At 45.5% G+C, this 15,637-nt stretch overlaps 2 protein-coding genes across 6 annotated transcripts in view; one reads left to right on the top strand and one right to left on the bottom strand.

Annotated features, from left to right (window-relative positions):
- l(3)mbt (lethal (3) malignant brain tumor) overlaps positions 1-4,093 on the top strand; it is a 72,034-nt gene extending 67,941 nt beyond the window's left edge. For all 4 annotated transcript variants that reach the window (XM_070539863.1, XM_070539864.1, XM_070539861.1 and 1 more), the window contains exon 16: positions 3,955-4,093. In XM_070539863.1, the coding sequence (XP_070395964.1) occupies positions 3,955-4,086 (132 nt within the window). In that variant the 3' untranslated portion in view covers positions 4,087-4,093. The remainder of the gene's footprint in view (positions 1-3,954) is intronic.
- Positions 3,206-15,637, bottom strand: part of LOC135896444 (ethanolaminephosphotransferase 1) — a 48,566-nt gene continuing 36,134 nt past the window's right edge. For both annotated transcript variants that reach the window (XM_065424819.2, XM_065424818.2), the window contains exons 8-9: positions 8,618-8,794; positions 3,206-4,342 (exon numbers count right to left, since the gene is read on the bottom strand). In XM_065424819.2, the coding sequence (XP_065280891.1) occupies positions 4,277-4,342; positions 8,618-8,794 (243 nt within the window). In that variant the 3' untranslated portion in view covers positions 3,206-4,276. The remainder of the gene's footprint in view (positions 4,343-8,617; positions 8,795-15,637) is intronic.

Genomic DNA, 15,637 nt, shown 5'->3' with positions numbered 1-15,637 from the left:
ACATAATGAATTGTTAGGTATAACAAAGTAAATCTGCTCTTCCATTTTATTAGCATGCAACGAATACACTGAAAGCTCATTAATTTGCACCTCATTCATCTGACATTTTGGATAATTCAAGCTGACTGGCACAGTCCGGCCAAGCTCCATAGGACTCCATATATGTTAAAAAGCTTTTTAATTTGCATGCAAATTCGGTCCACCACAGATTATTGAAACTGCGTGCCACTGTGGCTGACGGTCACTTTCCCAGCTAAGCGACAGGTGGTGCAATGTGTTCATCTCTGTCGTCATCGATACATGCCCCAGCGATAGCTCCCTCAGATCTTGAAGGCTCTGCATTTGCGGACTGCACGCACAAGAAAAGACTAATCGAGCCAGAATGTGTCATGGCCACTATGTTTTTACGTTTATTTTTGCAAATGGTTGGTTGTACCAACATCAACAGTGGAACATGTGGCTCATGTTGTATGTCCACCTCATTGGGCAAGCACAATAAGTCGCACTGTTTTTTATAGTCTTTGCTGCGTCAGTGCGCCATTGTGTGTGCTGTGGGATGTTTCTGTCGCAGCAACCAGACCTAAACTATGTGCATGCTGCAATGTCTTTGTCATGTGGCAACTAACCAGGGACTAGTGGACCTGAGGAGAACGATCGCACTCTTGTTCAGTTACAGGCATCGGATCTGTTAATTCGAGAGCACATGGCTGGAGATATCATTTGTGCCCTCTACTGGCACACTTGAGTTATCAGAGAGATTATGCACCATGTGCCTAATCATCTTGCTGAAAGCGCCAGTGAGCCAGTGGAAAAGCGTGGTATCTTTGGTCACATGCTCACACATTGTTGTCAACAACATGTGGCAACATGGAATTCGCAGACTATGTGTTGACATCTGCACCATGGTTTGCGGTGCCATACAGACGATGAGATCATCGCCCAAGTAGTCAGTGATGACTACACAGTAGAAGATGACGATGATTACACGGATGAGGATGAGCAAGCACTGGTGTGGCCTTTGTTATCGCAGGTAATGGAAGGTCTAAATCACGCATGGCTGTTCCGTTTTGAACAGGATGAGGAAGATGCTTTGCGACAAATTTAAGCTCTTGAAGATAAGCTGAGTGATTGCTTTCAGAGTATAAAACAGTAGAATACGATCGTGGATTTCTTATGTAAATAAAAGCTGATGCTTCTAGAATAGCTTCCACTCTTTTCATAATTTATCACTGTTTGTCACTTCTGTTAGTTTAACTTGAATTCAGTGCATGTCCTTGTAAAATTCGCATTAACAAGCTTTTACTGCATATATGCTTATAAGTTATAACGAATATTGGATATAGCAAAGGTATTTTTGCGTTGGGTGCAGCTTTGTTATAACAATGTTTGACTGTATATGCAATAGGACCCTAATACAGTATAATCTTGACGAAACAAATCTCTTGGGATGGTGGGGAAATTTGTATCACCCAAAAACGCAAAAAAAATCAGGAAATTAAGGGGGGACGTGGCAATGAAATGGTCGACTTGCTCAGAATTTGTGATTTCTTATTTATTGTTTTGTATGCAGTACTAAGACCTTCCTTTATCTCATGGTAAAATTTTAAAGAAATACAGAGCAGGATTTCGGAAAATTTCAATCTTTTAGTGCCTCATCTTCGAAATCGGGAAGAAAATTGGGCTTCGGGAGGGGCTATCACACCACCGTCATATTGCGCCGCCGTAGTGCTAAATTAAGAGGAAGCTTTAGCTCGGGGGCTTTTTTTTCTAAATTAATGGGAAAGGAGAAATCGGTTTTCTCCTTTTGGTGCGACCACTGCACCAAACTTGATTAGGTTTGTTGCATTAAAAAAAAAAGTTATTACCTAGTGACTGTTGGTAGCAGGTTTTCTTATTTAGGCCATTGATTTTTAAATAAAATTTGCAATTTTGCATGGCAGTGGCGTGTCGTGCTGCGTTCACGCCAACTACTCAGGGCGCTAGAATATCAGTCGCAATGCTTGAATGGCCAGACCATCCACAGGGCGTACCTATAGCGTACACAATGTAGTGCCTTGCGGATAACTGCGCCAGAGCGATAGCACGGTGGCAGAATGTGAGAGGTGTATGAACTGGCCTCCAAGCGAGAGAAAAGGCTTGGTAATGTTGCGTGCCTTTTGGGACAGATGGCGCTGGAGAGCAGGTGCCATCCGTCGAGGTCCCATCAGCTTGACGTACGGGCATTAGGAAAGCACGCTGACAAATAATAAGAAAACGCATTACTTAGTTTAGAGCTTACTTTCGTGCATTTTCTTTCTTTTTGAGTGCCGGTTTATAGACTGTTCATGCTAAGAAAAATGTTGAAGCGAATTAGGCACGTGTAAATGGGAATTTAAAAAAACATATAGGTATTTACGCGGCTGCTCCAATGGCCATTTGTAATGTGTTAGTTACCTTATGTAAAGCATTTGGAGAGCACGCTGAAGTACGAGTAATAAAATGCACTCTGGAGCTTATTTGCATGCAATTTCTTTTTTTTTAGAGTGCCGGTTATAGACTATTCATGCTAAGAAAGATGTTGAAGCGAATGTAGGCACGTATAAACGGGCATAAAAGAAACTAAAAAAACGTATAGGTATCCAGGTGGCTGCTGCACTGGGCGGTTTGTTATGTGTTACTTTACCCCATTATGTAATAGCAACAAACGCAATATGAAACTAGGAACACAAATTTCAAGCAGCCAAATGCCCATGCTAGACTTTTAGTTAGTCATTTGACAGTGCTGGGAAATTGCACAGACACATTCTCAGTTTCTTGCAAATCGTGCAACACACAGATGCCACACGTACGCTGTCTCTGGAGCGATTTCATGCTGTTGTAAGACAAAGCAAAGAGCAGTTGTTTATGTGGAGACATTTTCTTTAGGGATTTTAACAGGCACTTTGACTTTTTGTGTTCAGTAGCGGCTCCTGCAGCTTAAATACCTCAAAGGAGCCTGACCAACATTTCTCTTGATTTTCAGTATTGGTATAACCGTAGTCTACCCAAAATCATAATTGCATTTATAGTGAGCAAAATAGTCGGTGAAAAAGGTCTGTACTTCCTTACCAGATTCCTTTCATTGACAAAACAGAGATGGAGAGGTCTGTTATGAGTGTTTTACCTTTTGCATCATGCTCAAATGGTTCATGAAAGTGACGTTGCCGTCACTAAAGAAATTGAAAGATGACTTCGTGATAAGGCTTTATTTTCGGCTGCATTAGATGATCTCTTGGTCACCCTGAGAGATGTACAGCATGGCTGTTTCCATCACGCTGGGATGTTGCCACTCATGTTCAAGCTGTGCGGTGCGTGCAGCAGAAAGCAACGTCGTGAAATGTACAACTTCGTGGATTGCTCCCAGTTTTTTTCTGGGAAGCAGTGCAGACAGAGGCCTGTTCAAACTTGTGCAGGGTGCCGTGACTGGCTTGGTTCAGGGGGCAGAAGCGTGGACTGTGGAGCTCTGGCCATGCTTCATAGATGTAACGGGGAGAAGGGTCGGGCCTGTTCTTTGGAAGACGTGCTCAGCACCATATTTTCACTAGAATAGCATTGCACTGTATGGGTTACATGCTTTTTACTTCCCAGTACTGGCAGAGGTCAGAAGATACAAGTTGAACACGTTACGCAATATCATACAGATGCTTGCGTCATTGGTAATTGCCGGCTATGGGTGTCTTTGAAGAGCATTTCAGTAGTTTCATTTCCACAGACCCCCCAACGGATGTCGGCTGCACAGAGAAGGAGAACATGGCATCCAGGTCGCCACCCCCGTTCGCAGTCCATGCGGTAGTTGTACAGTGACAACCGACTTCATGGCCTCTCTGCGACTACACTGCCCCTTCTAGTCGCCACACCCTTGTTGTATGTTGTCATCATCAGTAGCTTGCATGTGTGTGTGAACGCAGCATGTGGGTCTTCTTTACTGTGATGCAGGAGATCGATGGCGAGGCCTTCCTGCTGCTCAGCCAAACCGACCTGGTGCGCAACCTCCGGCTCAAGCTTGGTCCCGCCCTCAAGGTTCACAGTTGTATCCTGCGCTTCCGCAGCAGTCTAGCCCCATCCTGAGCATCTTGCAAGAATGAGGCCACTGCTACAATACTACTCTGGCCCCTCCCATGATGACACACACACGCTCACAAAAAGACACACACCTATTGTCTGTACTAGCACTGCACCCCCCAACATGGCATCGATGGGGTCCTTAAAAAGCAGTCCTCTCTGTTTTTTATATTCTCTGTACAGCAGCTGCGTTGGCCTACTCCACAGGTGGCCTCTTCAGGGAGAAGCAGTGGATGTGGAAGTGATGGCACATTTGCTGAACCTGCATTGTGACACAAGATTGTGAATGCATGCCATGACAGTGTTTCGAAATAAAATAAAAATTATGACTTCGTGCAAGTGGTCCCAGTTGTGCACTTGTTACACACACTTCTCCACAACCTAGCCTTAAGGGAATTATTGCTTGCAGGGGTATTGCTTTCAGGTGTACATGATGAAATAAATAAGCACGTTGGTGTTATTGCTGTAGTGCCATGTCATGGAGTGGCCTTTACTACAATGAACCACCGCACAAAGTTTTGAATCTGTGCATGTTTCTTGAAAGGAGGGGTGGGGGGAATCGGTAGTTTCACCTGAAGCGCGATGCACTGACAGCGATAGCAAGGTTTAACATTGCACTTGAGCTCCTGGGATGGTCTTCTAAGTGAATGCGGGTGTGACATGTTAGAATGATGCAGCATGCTAGACAACTGCTCCTTGGCAGAAACAGTTCCCCAGTTGCTACCAGGAGTTTTAACATAGGTGAGGTAAGGAGCACCACCAGTGGCGTTAAAGGTAGCGATGTAAAATGTCCAGAAATTTGAAGCCATGGAAAATAAAAAAAACATGAGAAGTGGGTGTATCTCCCAGATATTTTGTAAACACTGGAAAAATATCCCAACCCTTCTTTGCACGCGGAAGTAAAAATAACAGCAGATGAGGGCACATGCAGAGACGTGTTTATAAATGTTTTGGCACGGTATGGACGTTCTATAACAAGTATACCAGTTCTTTATTTGCCTGGAGATTCTTGGTAGCTTGCAGAATTCTCGTCTGACAACCATGAAAGCTGTGCACTGTCCGCGCACTTCTGGGACCTTAGTTTTTCAGATTGCAGACGGAATGTGTTTGAGACATGGTAAAATATATAACCCGAATGGTAAAAGCTAGGTCAAACATGTGGGTGCCTTTAGACAAATGGAGAATGGGAATGGAGCAGTCATAATTACAGAATATTCTTCATAAGCTTTTCAAAAAAAATGTGAGAAATAACATATACTAGCAAAGAAAATCTACAACCCAAAGAGAGACAGAGCTATGACAGGAAAGACAGGGAGGTCATCCAGACGAGCACCTGGTTTTCTATCCTACACTGGGGTGGGGGAAAGGGGAATAAAAAGAGGGAGAGAGTAAGCACTGAGTATGACCCAAAGCTACTAAAGAACTTGGCAGGCTCAACTGCAGCCAACATATACAAGGCGTTTCACTTTAAGGGACACTAAAGGAAAACATTAAGTTGAGCTAGATCATCAGTGTTATTTGTCTAGAAGTAAATTATTGCTGTCTGTGTGTCAATATATAAATTTCTTGCATAGGAAATTGCCGTCGAAGGTCCCGCTGTTGCTCAATTTGAACCGCCCGCATCAAAGTGGAGGACTTGACGTCATCTCCATATGACTGCCCTCCATGCCGTTATGTTTTCTGTACACTCTTTATTCAGCTCTCTATACGAAGCAAAACGTACTGCTTGGTGGGTGCAGGTGTTCAGCTTGCGTGATTCACTCTGCGGATCTGCTTGGGTTCAGTTTACCGGTTACAGTCACATGAGCCTCCAGGCCAGAGCCGGCAGGGTGGTCAATTGCCGCACATTGCTGCCACTGCCCGGCCGTTGCAAACAAAGAAAAGCGATACCACTCTCAGAGGTGAGTCGTGACCCCCCTCTATGCATCAGAGGTGCTGCTGCCACACATGAGAGGTACCATAGTCCACAACAGATGGCACCACTTCGATTTTTTATTTACGTCATTTCCTCGCTTACAAAAGCTGTTTCCATTATGAATGGAGAGTCCATTATTACAGAAGCCTAATCTTTCAATCTAGCTCGACTTGATATTTGCCTTCAGTGTCCCTTTAACTTGAGCCAAACATTAAAAATATGCAAACGCTACGTAGCTAGACAGAACCAAGGTAATGTTGTTTGCCGCTGCTTGGTGATATCCCGTTTATTTCTTGCAACCCGCCTAATTACATAATTAGCCTTAATTAATCAGCTTCTCAAATATTACAATTAGATTAAAAGTGCTAATGAGAAAATTGTATAGCAACATGAAAAACTCCCGATACAGCTTACTGTTGCTCAATGCATGCTACACAAAAGTTTTTCTGTGTGCGAAAGAAGCCGCGAATACACGCCAAGTTCCTTGAGTGGATAGCCACGCGGCAGTTTTGTGTGTACTCATGGGCTTCTTTCATGCCGGTGCACACACACAGCAGCTCTGCAGGAATGCTAGTGTGCTTGTAGCATGTGTGCGTGTGCAACATTCAAGCCAGTAGCAGAAGACGAAATGCCGGCCTGGCTCCACCACTGAGCCAATTTATCTCTCTATTGATAGTGCGTCCGCTTTGCAGCCAAATGCACTCTGGAGATCCTCTAAACCTTTGTGCACAGGCCATGCATGCAGCAGTGGTGGAGGCCACAGTGTGAATGCGCCTTTAGTGTCCGTATATTGCCATGACAATAAAGGAAAAAATTAAGGCTTTTTTTTTCCTTTTCCAGCACATGGTTAGAGCAGCAGGCATCTGAAAAAGCCGACATTAGACTTCGCATGTCACTTGCTGTCAATACTGCACAAAATTTGGGCTGTTTTACAATGGTGATAATGCAGTTAATCTTTTTGAAACCTAAAACATTCCACCTCTGTATTATATTCATGTGTGCATTATGTATGTTTAGAAATATGGTATGACTGCAGAACTTGACTGCTGCGAATAATATGCTATTGCACAAGCAGTATCAGCACTGAAGTAATGCGGTGGTATTTTTGCCATATGCTCCGGAGTGGCTCTGTTCTCTGCCGAAGTGAAGATGCAGAGCACTGAAAATATAGTCTGGAGCAATAAAAGGAGCCCACACTACTAGAAATTACTAGGGGTTTGCAAATAGTGATTTTTAAAGTCAGGTAGAATATGAATCAAACAGTGCCAGAAGCGAATCGAATTGAATATAGAATGCCGTATTTTCATGCATATAACTCGCACCAAACATTCAATAAAGTTAACAGTAAAGTTGGAGGTGCGAGTTATATGTAATTTTCACCTGGAGGTAAGGCTTCATGGCAGCACGGCGCACGTACGGCAAACTCGTATGTCACCCGTTCCCGCGGCGTTCCCTCAGTCCATGTGAAGCACTTTACGATACAGCGAAGAGCGAAATAACCGTTGCCCACACAAAGGCTACTCCAGTCACACTGTCACCCTCTGTCGTGTGAATGCTAGCTGCACCAGCGAAGTGATCTGATGCACATCGGATGTCACATTAGTGGTTTGTCCGCAATCACGTCCATCCTGTGAATCCAGCTTTATCAGCATTGCCGAAGATGGAAGGGAGGGGGGGTTGCAAAGATTTGAGTGTTTTTGTAAGCAATTGTTGCGCAGATTTTTTTTCTTTTCTTGTTTTCGTAATTGGGGGTGTGGTTTATATGTGGTGATGGGTTATACGTGAAAAAATATGGTAGTTTTCAAATAATAAATTGCCATTATCACAATTAATACAAAACAATGTTCACATCCCAGTAAAGTTAGCAAGTTTCTGTAATTATACGATACATCATGGAGTGTTGATTAAAAGCACAAATGGGGCATTAGGTACAAAGTAGTAGTAGTTTCTTTGCGTACACAGAGCTCATCAGAGTGTGCAAATGATCGCTGTACAGCCAGTAAAGTATGGCTGCCTGAATGATGTAGCCTGCTCCACTATGCAAGTTCTCGTGTTTTACGTTTATACTATGCCCACAGGGGTGAAAATTTACCATACTTTTGCTCCAATGTTATGTTTATTTGGGTGCAGTTGATGCTTTGAAATGTACTGGAAAGATATTTGCATTTACGAACAGTGACTATTCGATTCGTTATTCTTAAGTTTTTAATATTCGTGCACTCCTAGAAATGACTGACATAAGAACTGAAAACCAAGTGAGGTGATGTAAATTCATTATTAACTACAACGTGACAGAAAGACAATGGGCAAGAATGATGTGAACACACTCTGTGTGATCACTTTGTTCTTGATCGTAGGTACCTTTGTCAATGACCATGCACATATTGTCATGATGCACTTAAATACAAGCAAGGTACCAGCTAACAAATCATTATGGCTAAGTACACTTACTAGCAGCACTGAGAGATGCAGACAAACTTGATTGGCAGGTGCATAGGAAACATAAGTCAAGAAAAAGTGCAATTTCATGTCCGTGTTGCTTCTCTTGGAGCCACTAGCAGCGCACAACATCCATGCAACAACCAAGTGTGGCAAGCTGGCCCAACTTGAACAAGCCCTTACCACGCAGACGCCATAGTGCACGTGTGCAAGAGCCACCAGGGTGGCCAACAGGCAGAGCACCAGGGTCTCGTCTGCCTGCAACCACAGGCAGCCAGCCACACCAAGCGCCATAGGGAGAAGCAGCAGGTTCAGCGCCTCACACCGTGTTGACGTCATCTGGCTGATGATGAGCCGGCACTGGAAGACACGAGCAACCAATCCATTAGGCTTAACCTTTTGCGGTTATAATTATTTACTCCCTAAGTGATCATTTCAGCCAGGAGCTACTTCACAGATATTTGCAGAAAGAGCATTTCTTCATACCTGATGATAATTACCCAGAGTGTGATGTTGGCTGAGGATATTGTACAGGGTGCTACAGCCTCCAGCCAGCATCACATTCTGGCTAATCACATTGGGAACAATTTTCTCTAAAGACCTCACCGTCACTTTCTTACTCAGTGCTCTTATGAATAAAGGGAGAATCAGACATCCACACGTACGTAGCAATTGCTACAGAACTACTACTACAATTGCTGCAACTACTACTGTACAGAACTATTACATCAAACGCTTGCCTTTGCTTCATGTTGTCGACAAATTCGACTTCGCCCTGCCATCTGCTAGCCGCCTGGTTATCTCAGATAGTAGAGCGGCTGCCCCGGAAAGGTGGTGGTCCCGGGTTCGAGTCCTGGACTGGGACGAATTTTTCTTCAACTCTGAGGCTTTTGTTTCAAAGAACCCGTATGGGTTTTCTTTGTAGCAATTGCTACGAACGGGTGGATGTGATTTTCCCTTTATTCATTACTTCTCTTCACCTTGCGGGTTTCCGCAGAACTATTACGTCAATCAGTGCTCTTACACAAGGATGTTTGCTGGTCTTCTGAAAACAAAATATATTCCTCATTGGCACTGAAATCATATTCAGATTTACTAAACGTGCATAAGTTCTTTCCACAAAACACATCGGGAGGAAACGTCGCCATCCTCTCGCTGTTTTGTGCTATGAAGAGCATGTACAATTTCTTTCAAGTGTGCTGTAAAGAGAGAGAGAGAGAGAGAGAGAAAAGACTGTTTCAGGTCAGACGAATATCCCTGTCAAGTGGGAAAGTTAAGTGCACTTACAGAGAGTGTCACACAGTTTAGGTGCACTTTCCCAAATCTAAACTTTGCAAGTAGAGTGTACTCACAGAAGAGTGCACTCTGGTCGGAGTGTGCTCACAGAACGCACTTTGCTGGCCAAGTGCATAGCCTCGCTGCCAGTTATTTCAAGTGTACAAAATGTAAAGCATAAAGAAAGGACACAAAAGTTAATTTTAGTTGTTGAACAGCTTTTAACGAAATGATCAGAACCGAACTCGCTCATATTCTGTTCTAGAAGGAGAAAGATCAAATGCCGCCTCGTCACATGCCGCCATGTTCTGGATTGGCTAGGCATTCGTCTTGGCCAACACTGACATGCAACACTCTTGTAATAAAATATATTTGTTTTTTGCTGAAAAAAAAAGAGATTTTCTTTTTATTTATAATACAGCAAAACAATCAGTTTTTAGAAGTTTTTTCTTTTGAGTCTACATCTTCAAAAATGTGCTCTTCTGTCGCCATATTGTTTACTGTGAGTGTGCTCCGTTTTCCCGCTTAGCACTGCGTACCCTAAAGTGTCAGTCAAGGTCCCGATGTGTACTCCCCATAAGTGCACTTAACCTGGCTGCTTGACGGAAGTATAAGACCTATAGATATTCCTCCACCAAGAGGACTGTGGCCAGTTGGTCGGCGAAGGCTGCCGACGCCAACCACCAGTGGCGGCGGTTGGGGGGGTAAGGGTAGTGAGGGCATTGCAGGGCTGTAGTGCACGAGAAAAGGATGTGTTCTACATTTGTATATGTAGAGGGCAGCTTGAACACAAGAGGTTGAAGCGGTAGCAATAAAGTTATAGATGCACTGGATTGATCAAAGTGTTGAGCTGCATGGCACCGGGGGTGTTTACTTGGGCAGTGGAGAGGAAAGGGTGCGGTGGTAGAAGAATCTGCAATGAGTGCTGGATGTGTTTGTAATGCTTAAACCCCGGGATACATGGAGCAGAAAACCGCTGTCCAGGCGACGATATACACTCAGCGGCGAACGCTCTCCCTTCAGCGTCCAAAAATTTGACTCCCGCCGGCTACCTGGTCCGATCAGAAACGCCACCCGGCGAAATCGCTGTCGGAGCGCCTCGCGCGCTCACCAGGCGTCGCGACGATCCATCTCCATCCAACTTCCGGCAGCTGGTTGGTTTTTGTGTATTTTTGTTTTCTACCGGAGTGTCCATTGCGCGGTCACGCTGAAGCGATAGAACGTAGGCGTTTGGGCTAGTTTGGCCGCGCAGTTTCAGCTCTTGTTGATAATTACAGTTGGATATTGAATGTATGAGTACAAGTTTGTGTAAACTTATTTTTAGTCTACAAACTTTAGTGAGGTGCTCACGAAACAGATAATAATTATAAGTGTGGTGCAGTTATCTTACCAACCAGATCGAAGGTTTGATGGTGCAAAATAGTGTGTGAATTGTAATGCTTTTCTTATTATTGTACTTTTTGTGTGTGTGGTGCTGCCCGTATGGGTTTGGGTATAGAGGACGAAACGGTTTCTCGTTCCTGGCGCCCAAAGCTGTTTTAACGCGATAGCGTTAAGGAGCTCGTGTCGCAGAAAAGCCGGTGTCGTCGGCGTCGGTGTCGGCGTCAGCGTTTTGCGGCGTTGACCGTGAGCGATAAATCACGGCAGGCACTCCATAAATAAAAAGCAACTTCCAAGATGGTCTGGGTGGGAATCGAACCAGGGTCTCCGGAGTGTGAGACGGAGACGCTACCACTCAGCCACGATTTCGATGCTTCCAAAAGGTACAAACGCGCCTCTAGTGAATGCGGTGTTGCCTTCGAAACGAGCCGTGGAAAGTTATACTGTGGTGTATATAGGTAATTATGAACATGTAACTTACAGAAGTCGCAATTACACGAGTAGCGAAGTGCGTTTCGCTGCATTTCTTCTGCGCTTTCCGCACACGGAGAGCCATCTTGCGGCAAACACAGAAGAGCCCCTCCTCTCCATGTACGGCGCTGCCCCGACAGATGGCGCGCCACGCGCGCATTGGAGCTGTCGCGGTTCGGACTCTCTCCCCTGACAACGCTTCGCCTCGCTCCCTCCGCAGAATCAAGCGTCCTTCCTTTCTTTAGATCACTATCTCTCTATCTCTCTGCCCGTGCCGATCACGGCGTTTGGCTGGCGTGCATCATTTCCCCCTCCGGGATACCGAGTTCTTTGGTTCGCTCCGCTTGCTCAGGCGCACGTTTCATTGCTGCGCCGAACGCCGCGTTGCTCGACCATATGGCTCGACGCTCACCGCGTCTGATGCGGGGCGCCTCGTAAGTGATGGCTGCCCTGTAGCCCATTGTCTTACACCCATTGGCGGGTCGACGGGAACGCTATCGCGTTCCACTCTTGAAGGCGAAGCTTAAGCGTCCTCCAATTTTTATTTTTTATTTTTCACTGTTGGCACGCGTGCTCGCTAAGCTTGGTCTTGTGCTTCTTTGGTCAGAAACCACCCCTGATCTACTACAACTATAAGTCCCTTCTGGTCGAGTGCCTTGAGGGAAAGAGCAACGACAGATTATAGTTAGAAGCCGACCGTGCCTGGTCTTCTGGCTGTTTGCATCTGTGTAGGCCCAGGCGGCACACGGAATGCCTAGTGCATCGAGAATGAGAGCCGCCGACAGGCCCATTTCACGCCAAATACCGATAATTCTATCCTCTCCGGCTGCAGTAGTAAAAGCTTGTTGTTGGAGGAGGCTTTAAAACAGGAGCTGAAATTGAAGTAAACATGAATGACCACAATGAGCTTTTACACAAAGTAAACCAAAGTCACAGTTGGAAAACTACAAAACCTTCTGCAACGCCTGCTCTCCGCCGTGCCACCGCTCAACGTAGCCAGACAGCGCAAAGCCAGCCCGCTACAACACTTGCAGCTCAACGAAATGTGTGGAAATCGTTTGTAAGCGCCACTATGAAACTTTTTTCCAAGTTGTTTAGTCATTAACAACAAATAATACAATAAAATGTCTATGTAGTATTTTTTTTTCTTATGCAAAAAACTCATCCCTAGAGTCTGGCAACACTGACAAATACGCGGCGACTTCCACCTGTATTTTGCTTAATGTAAGCTATTCCAGTGAACCATTGGCGTCGTCCCACCGTGTCTATTTGTGCTGGCTGATGTTCGTCTTGAAAGTTCGCTCCATGTATCCAGGGCTTTAGAGTTTTCCTATAAAAGTGCCTCATCCACTATAGCCGGGTAAGGCCAGGGGATCACCAGCATCTGGCTATTAATCTTGCGGGCAAGCTCATGAGCGAGGTGACTGCTGGTAATCCTACATGACCTGGCACCCACACCACAGTGACCAAAGCAGGGAAGGGAGTGAGCGTTCGAAAGGTCGTTAAAGATTTTCGGGGAGTCTGTTGGGAAGAGGTCGGACTACTGCCACTGAGTCCAAGCAAATGCAATACTGAGGAGAGGGAGGGAGAAGGGTTAGTTCTTGTTACATGAATGCTTGTGGCCAATTCAAAGGATAGAGGGTAGGTACGAAGGGAGAAGGGGCCAGCAGTGGAAGCGATGGGAACGTCAAGGGGGGGCATTGTGACACAAGCAGTGCAGCCATTAGTTTCCTAATAGGCTGCATCAACGTTGCATGTGACGGTGCCTGGTGAGAAAGGTTCATGGAAGTGAGTTTGAGTTTGCCTTCATCCCTCATAAAGATGTGGGGTCACATTTGAGGAAATAGGGCCACAGCGGTGATTGCTGGGAAGGGGTCGTTGAGGGGCGTGCAGAGGAAAGTCAACGAGCCAGATGCCAGCTCGCTGCAGTAGCCAATGGCCCTGCGCAGAGCTGGATAGGCGGCCCAGTTGTAGATCCCTTTGGAGGCGCTAGGGGAAGAAAATAGGAATGTTCTGTATAGTTTGGCTGTGGATGTGTGCTTCGGGATATGTAGGGCAGCTTTATAGAGAGTGTATAACCCCAGAAAGAACGCCAATCCACATAACAGAAAATTAAAACACCCTTTGCACTTTTACTTCTGGCCATGGAGAGTATGCTGATACAGTAAAACCTCGTTAAACTGTACCCGCTTAAGCAGTAGTTTTGTTTTAAAAGTAGTACAGTCAAATCCCCGACTCAGCGGCCATTGAACATAATGTGTTTTGTATCCGCATAAACCATACCAGCTTATTGCGTACGTATCGGTTAACACGTAGTGTTTCCACTTTTCGTCGCGCAAACACAGCGGTGCGTCGTCTCCATCGGGCAGCCCGACAGAACAAGCCTCAGAGATCGGCACAGTGGCTTCCAAGCGCCCTGTTCGTTTGCGCGTGAAGCCACATCATCATTTTGGCACTGTGCAGAGCCCGTTGTGGCGTCGTGCACGTGAGAACTCGTGTCATGTCGAAACTTGGATAAAAAAGACGCTTGGTGCTTAGCATAGAAGAAAAATTAGACATCGTTTGTGCTATCGAATGCGACATGAGTCTATTGCTGACTACGGTGTGTGGCTTTTGGAATGCGAAGAAGTTGCTCAGCAGTGCTGCTGCGACCACGAAGAGACGTCGGCTACGAGGTTAGACTTTTCACCATCGTTGCCTCTGTTGTTGCCGGAGTGTCACCTAGCAACAGTGATAAGGATGACATGGAAAGCGACAGCATGGGCGATTCAGGCCTGACAGTGGCAGAAGCTGTGTGTTACATCAGCCTCATCAATGCAATCGTTGCGACGAGAACAGCACCCCGCAATGAAAAGGTGCCCTGCGACTTCTGTTACGCTACTGCGCCTGTGCACAGAGAATATGCAATGCCAACGAGGAATCTGCCATGCCAGTGTTTGCCTAGTAGAGGGCGCTGGCTGAAAAGCTGGCTCACAGCTTCAGCAAGTCTGAGGCCACTGTCGTCGCTTCTAGGTCGCCGCGGCATCACACGAAAATAACACTTTTGTCGCGTGAAGTAAATATTACTGCATCTTTTTTCCCCTTTCATCACACTCTCTCAGAGTTCCATTTTTGACAGGTAAGTGGACGATCTCATGCTATTTCGGTAATTACTTAATTTCGGTAATTACTTAATTACTACTTGATTTTCTTAACCATTTATTACTGGAAACTCCCGCTGGCATAACAGAAATGCTAGTGTGGGCTCTAATTGGGTTTCCAGCATTTAAAGCAATGTTTTTAACATCAAATTCAGCATATCAAAAATGGTATATAGAGCTTTGTGGGGTTAAAGCTGACAGAATGCGATGCATTTGTGTCAGCGTAAGTGTGCAGTAAAAAGTTTCTATTCAAGGCAAAGGCTGTTGCAAGTTGATTAGCTTTACGTTTGTCAAGCCTGTGGCGCTGCTCGAGCACTCGTCGGACTAAGTGAGTTACTTGGTGGCATGTGGTGATCGTGGACTGCATTGGTCGGATCAAAGCCTAAAACCTGGCAAGATGGCATGTGGGGGATGGGAGTATCGGCGAGACGGAGAAAGGAGAGGGTTGAGAGATTGTTGGTACTTAGCAGCAAAAAGGAGCAGCATCTCAGATTTTTCTGGAGCTGCTTGCATACTGAAGCAGGAAAGGAATTTGGAAATGAGGTTGAGGCCAGACTGCAGTGTCAATTCCACCTCCCCAGTGACCCGTGAGGACACCAATGGGTTGTATCATCAGCACAGAGAATGGACTGTAGGTGGAGAATCTTGGACAAGGCCTAAGCGAGAGTATCTAGCCAGAGATTAAAAAGGGTTGGAGAGAGCACGGCTCTTTGATGTGTCCCACGGGTGAGTGAGATGGGCAGGGATAACACGGCCCTGAGTAAGAACTTGTGTTGTTGGGTGTGGAGAAAAGAAGAAACAGAAGAATAGAGTCTGGATCACAGCACAGCCAGTGTCTTGATGGGGGGATCATGAAGTAGGGTATTAAGGCCTTGTGCATGTCAACAGTGACAAATGTATAAACTTGACACCTGAAAGTTTGTAAGAAAGCTTCCTG

The sequence above is a fragment of the Dermacentor albipictus genome, chromosome 6 (genome assembly GCF_038994185.2).
Source record: "Dermacentor albipictus isolate Rhodes 1998 colony chromosome 6, USDA_Dalb.pri_finalv2, whole genome shotgun sequence".
Classification (NCBI taxonomy): Eukaryota; Metazoa; Arthropoda; class Arachnida; order Ixodida; family Ixodidae; genus Dermacentor; species Dermacentor albipictus.
Note: the sequence above shows the minus strand (reverse complement) of the source record. Positions and strands in the feature narration are given on the sequence as shown.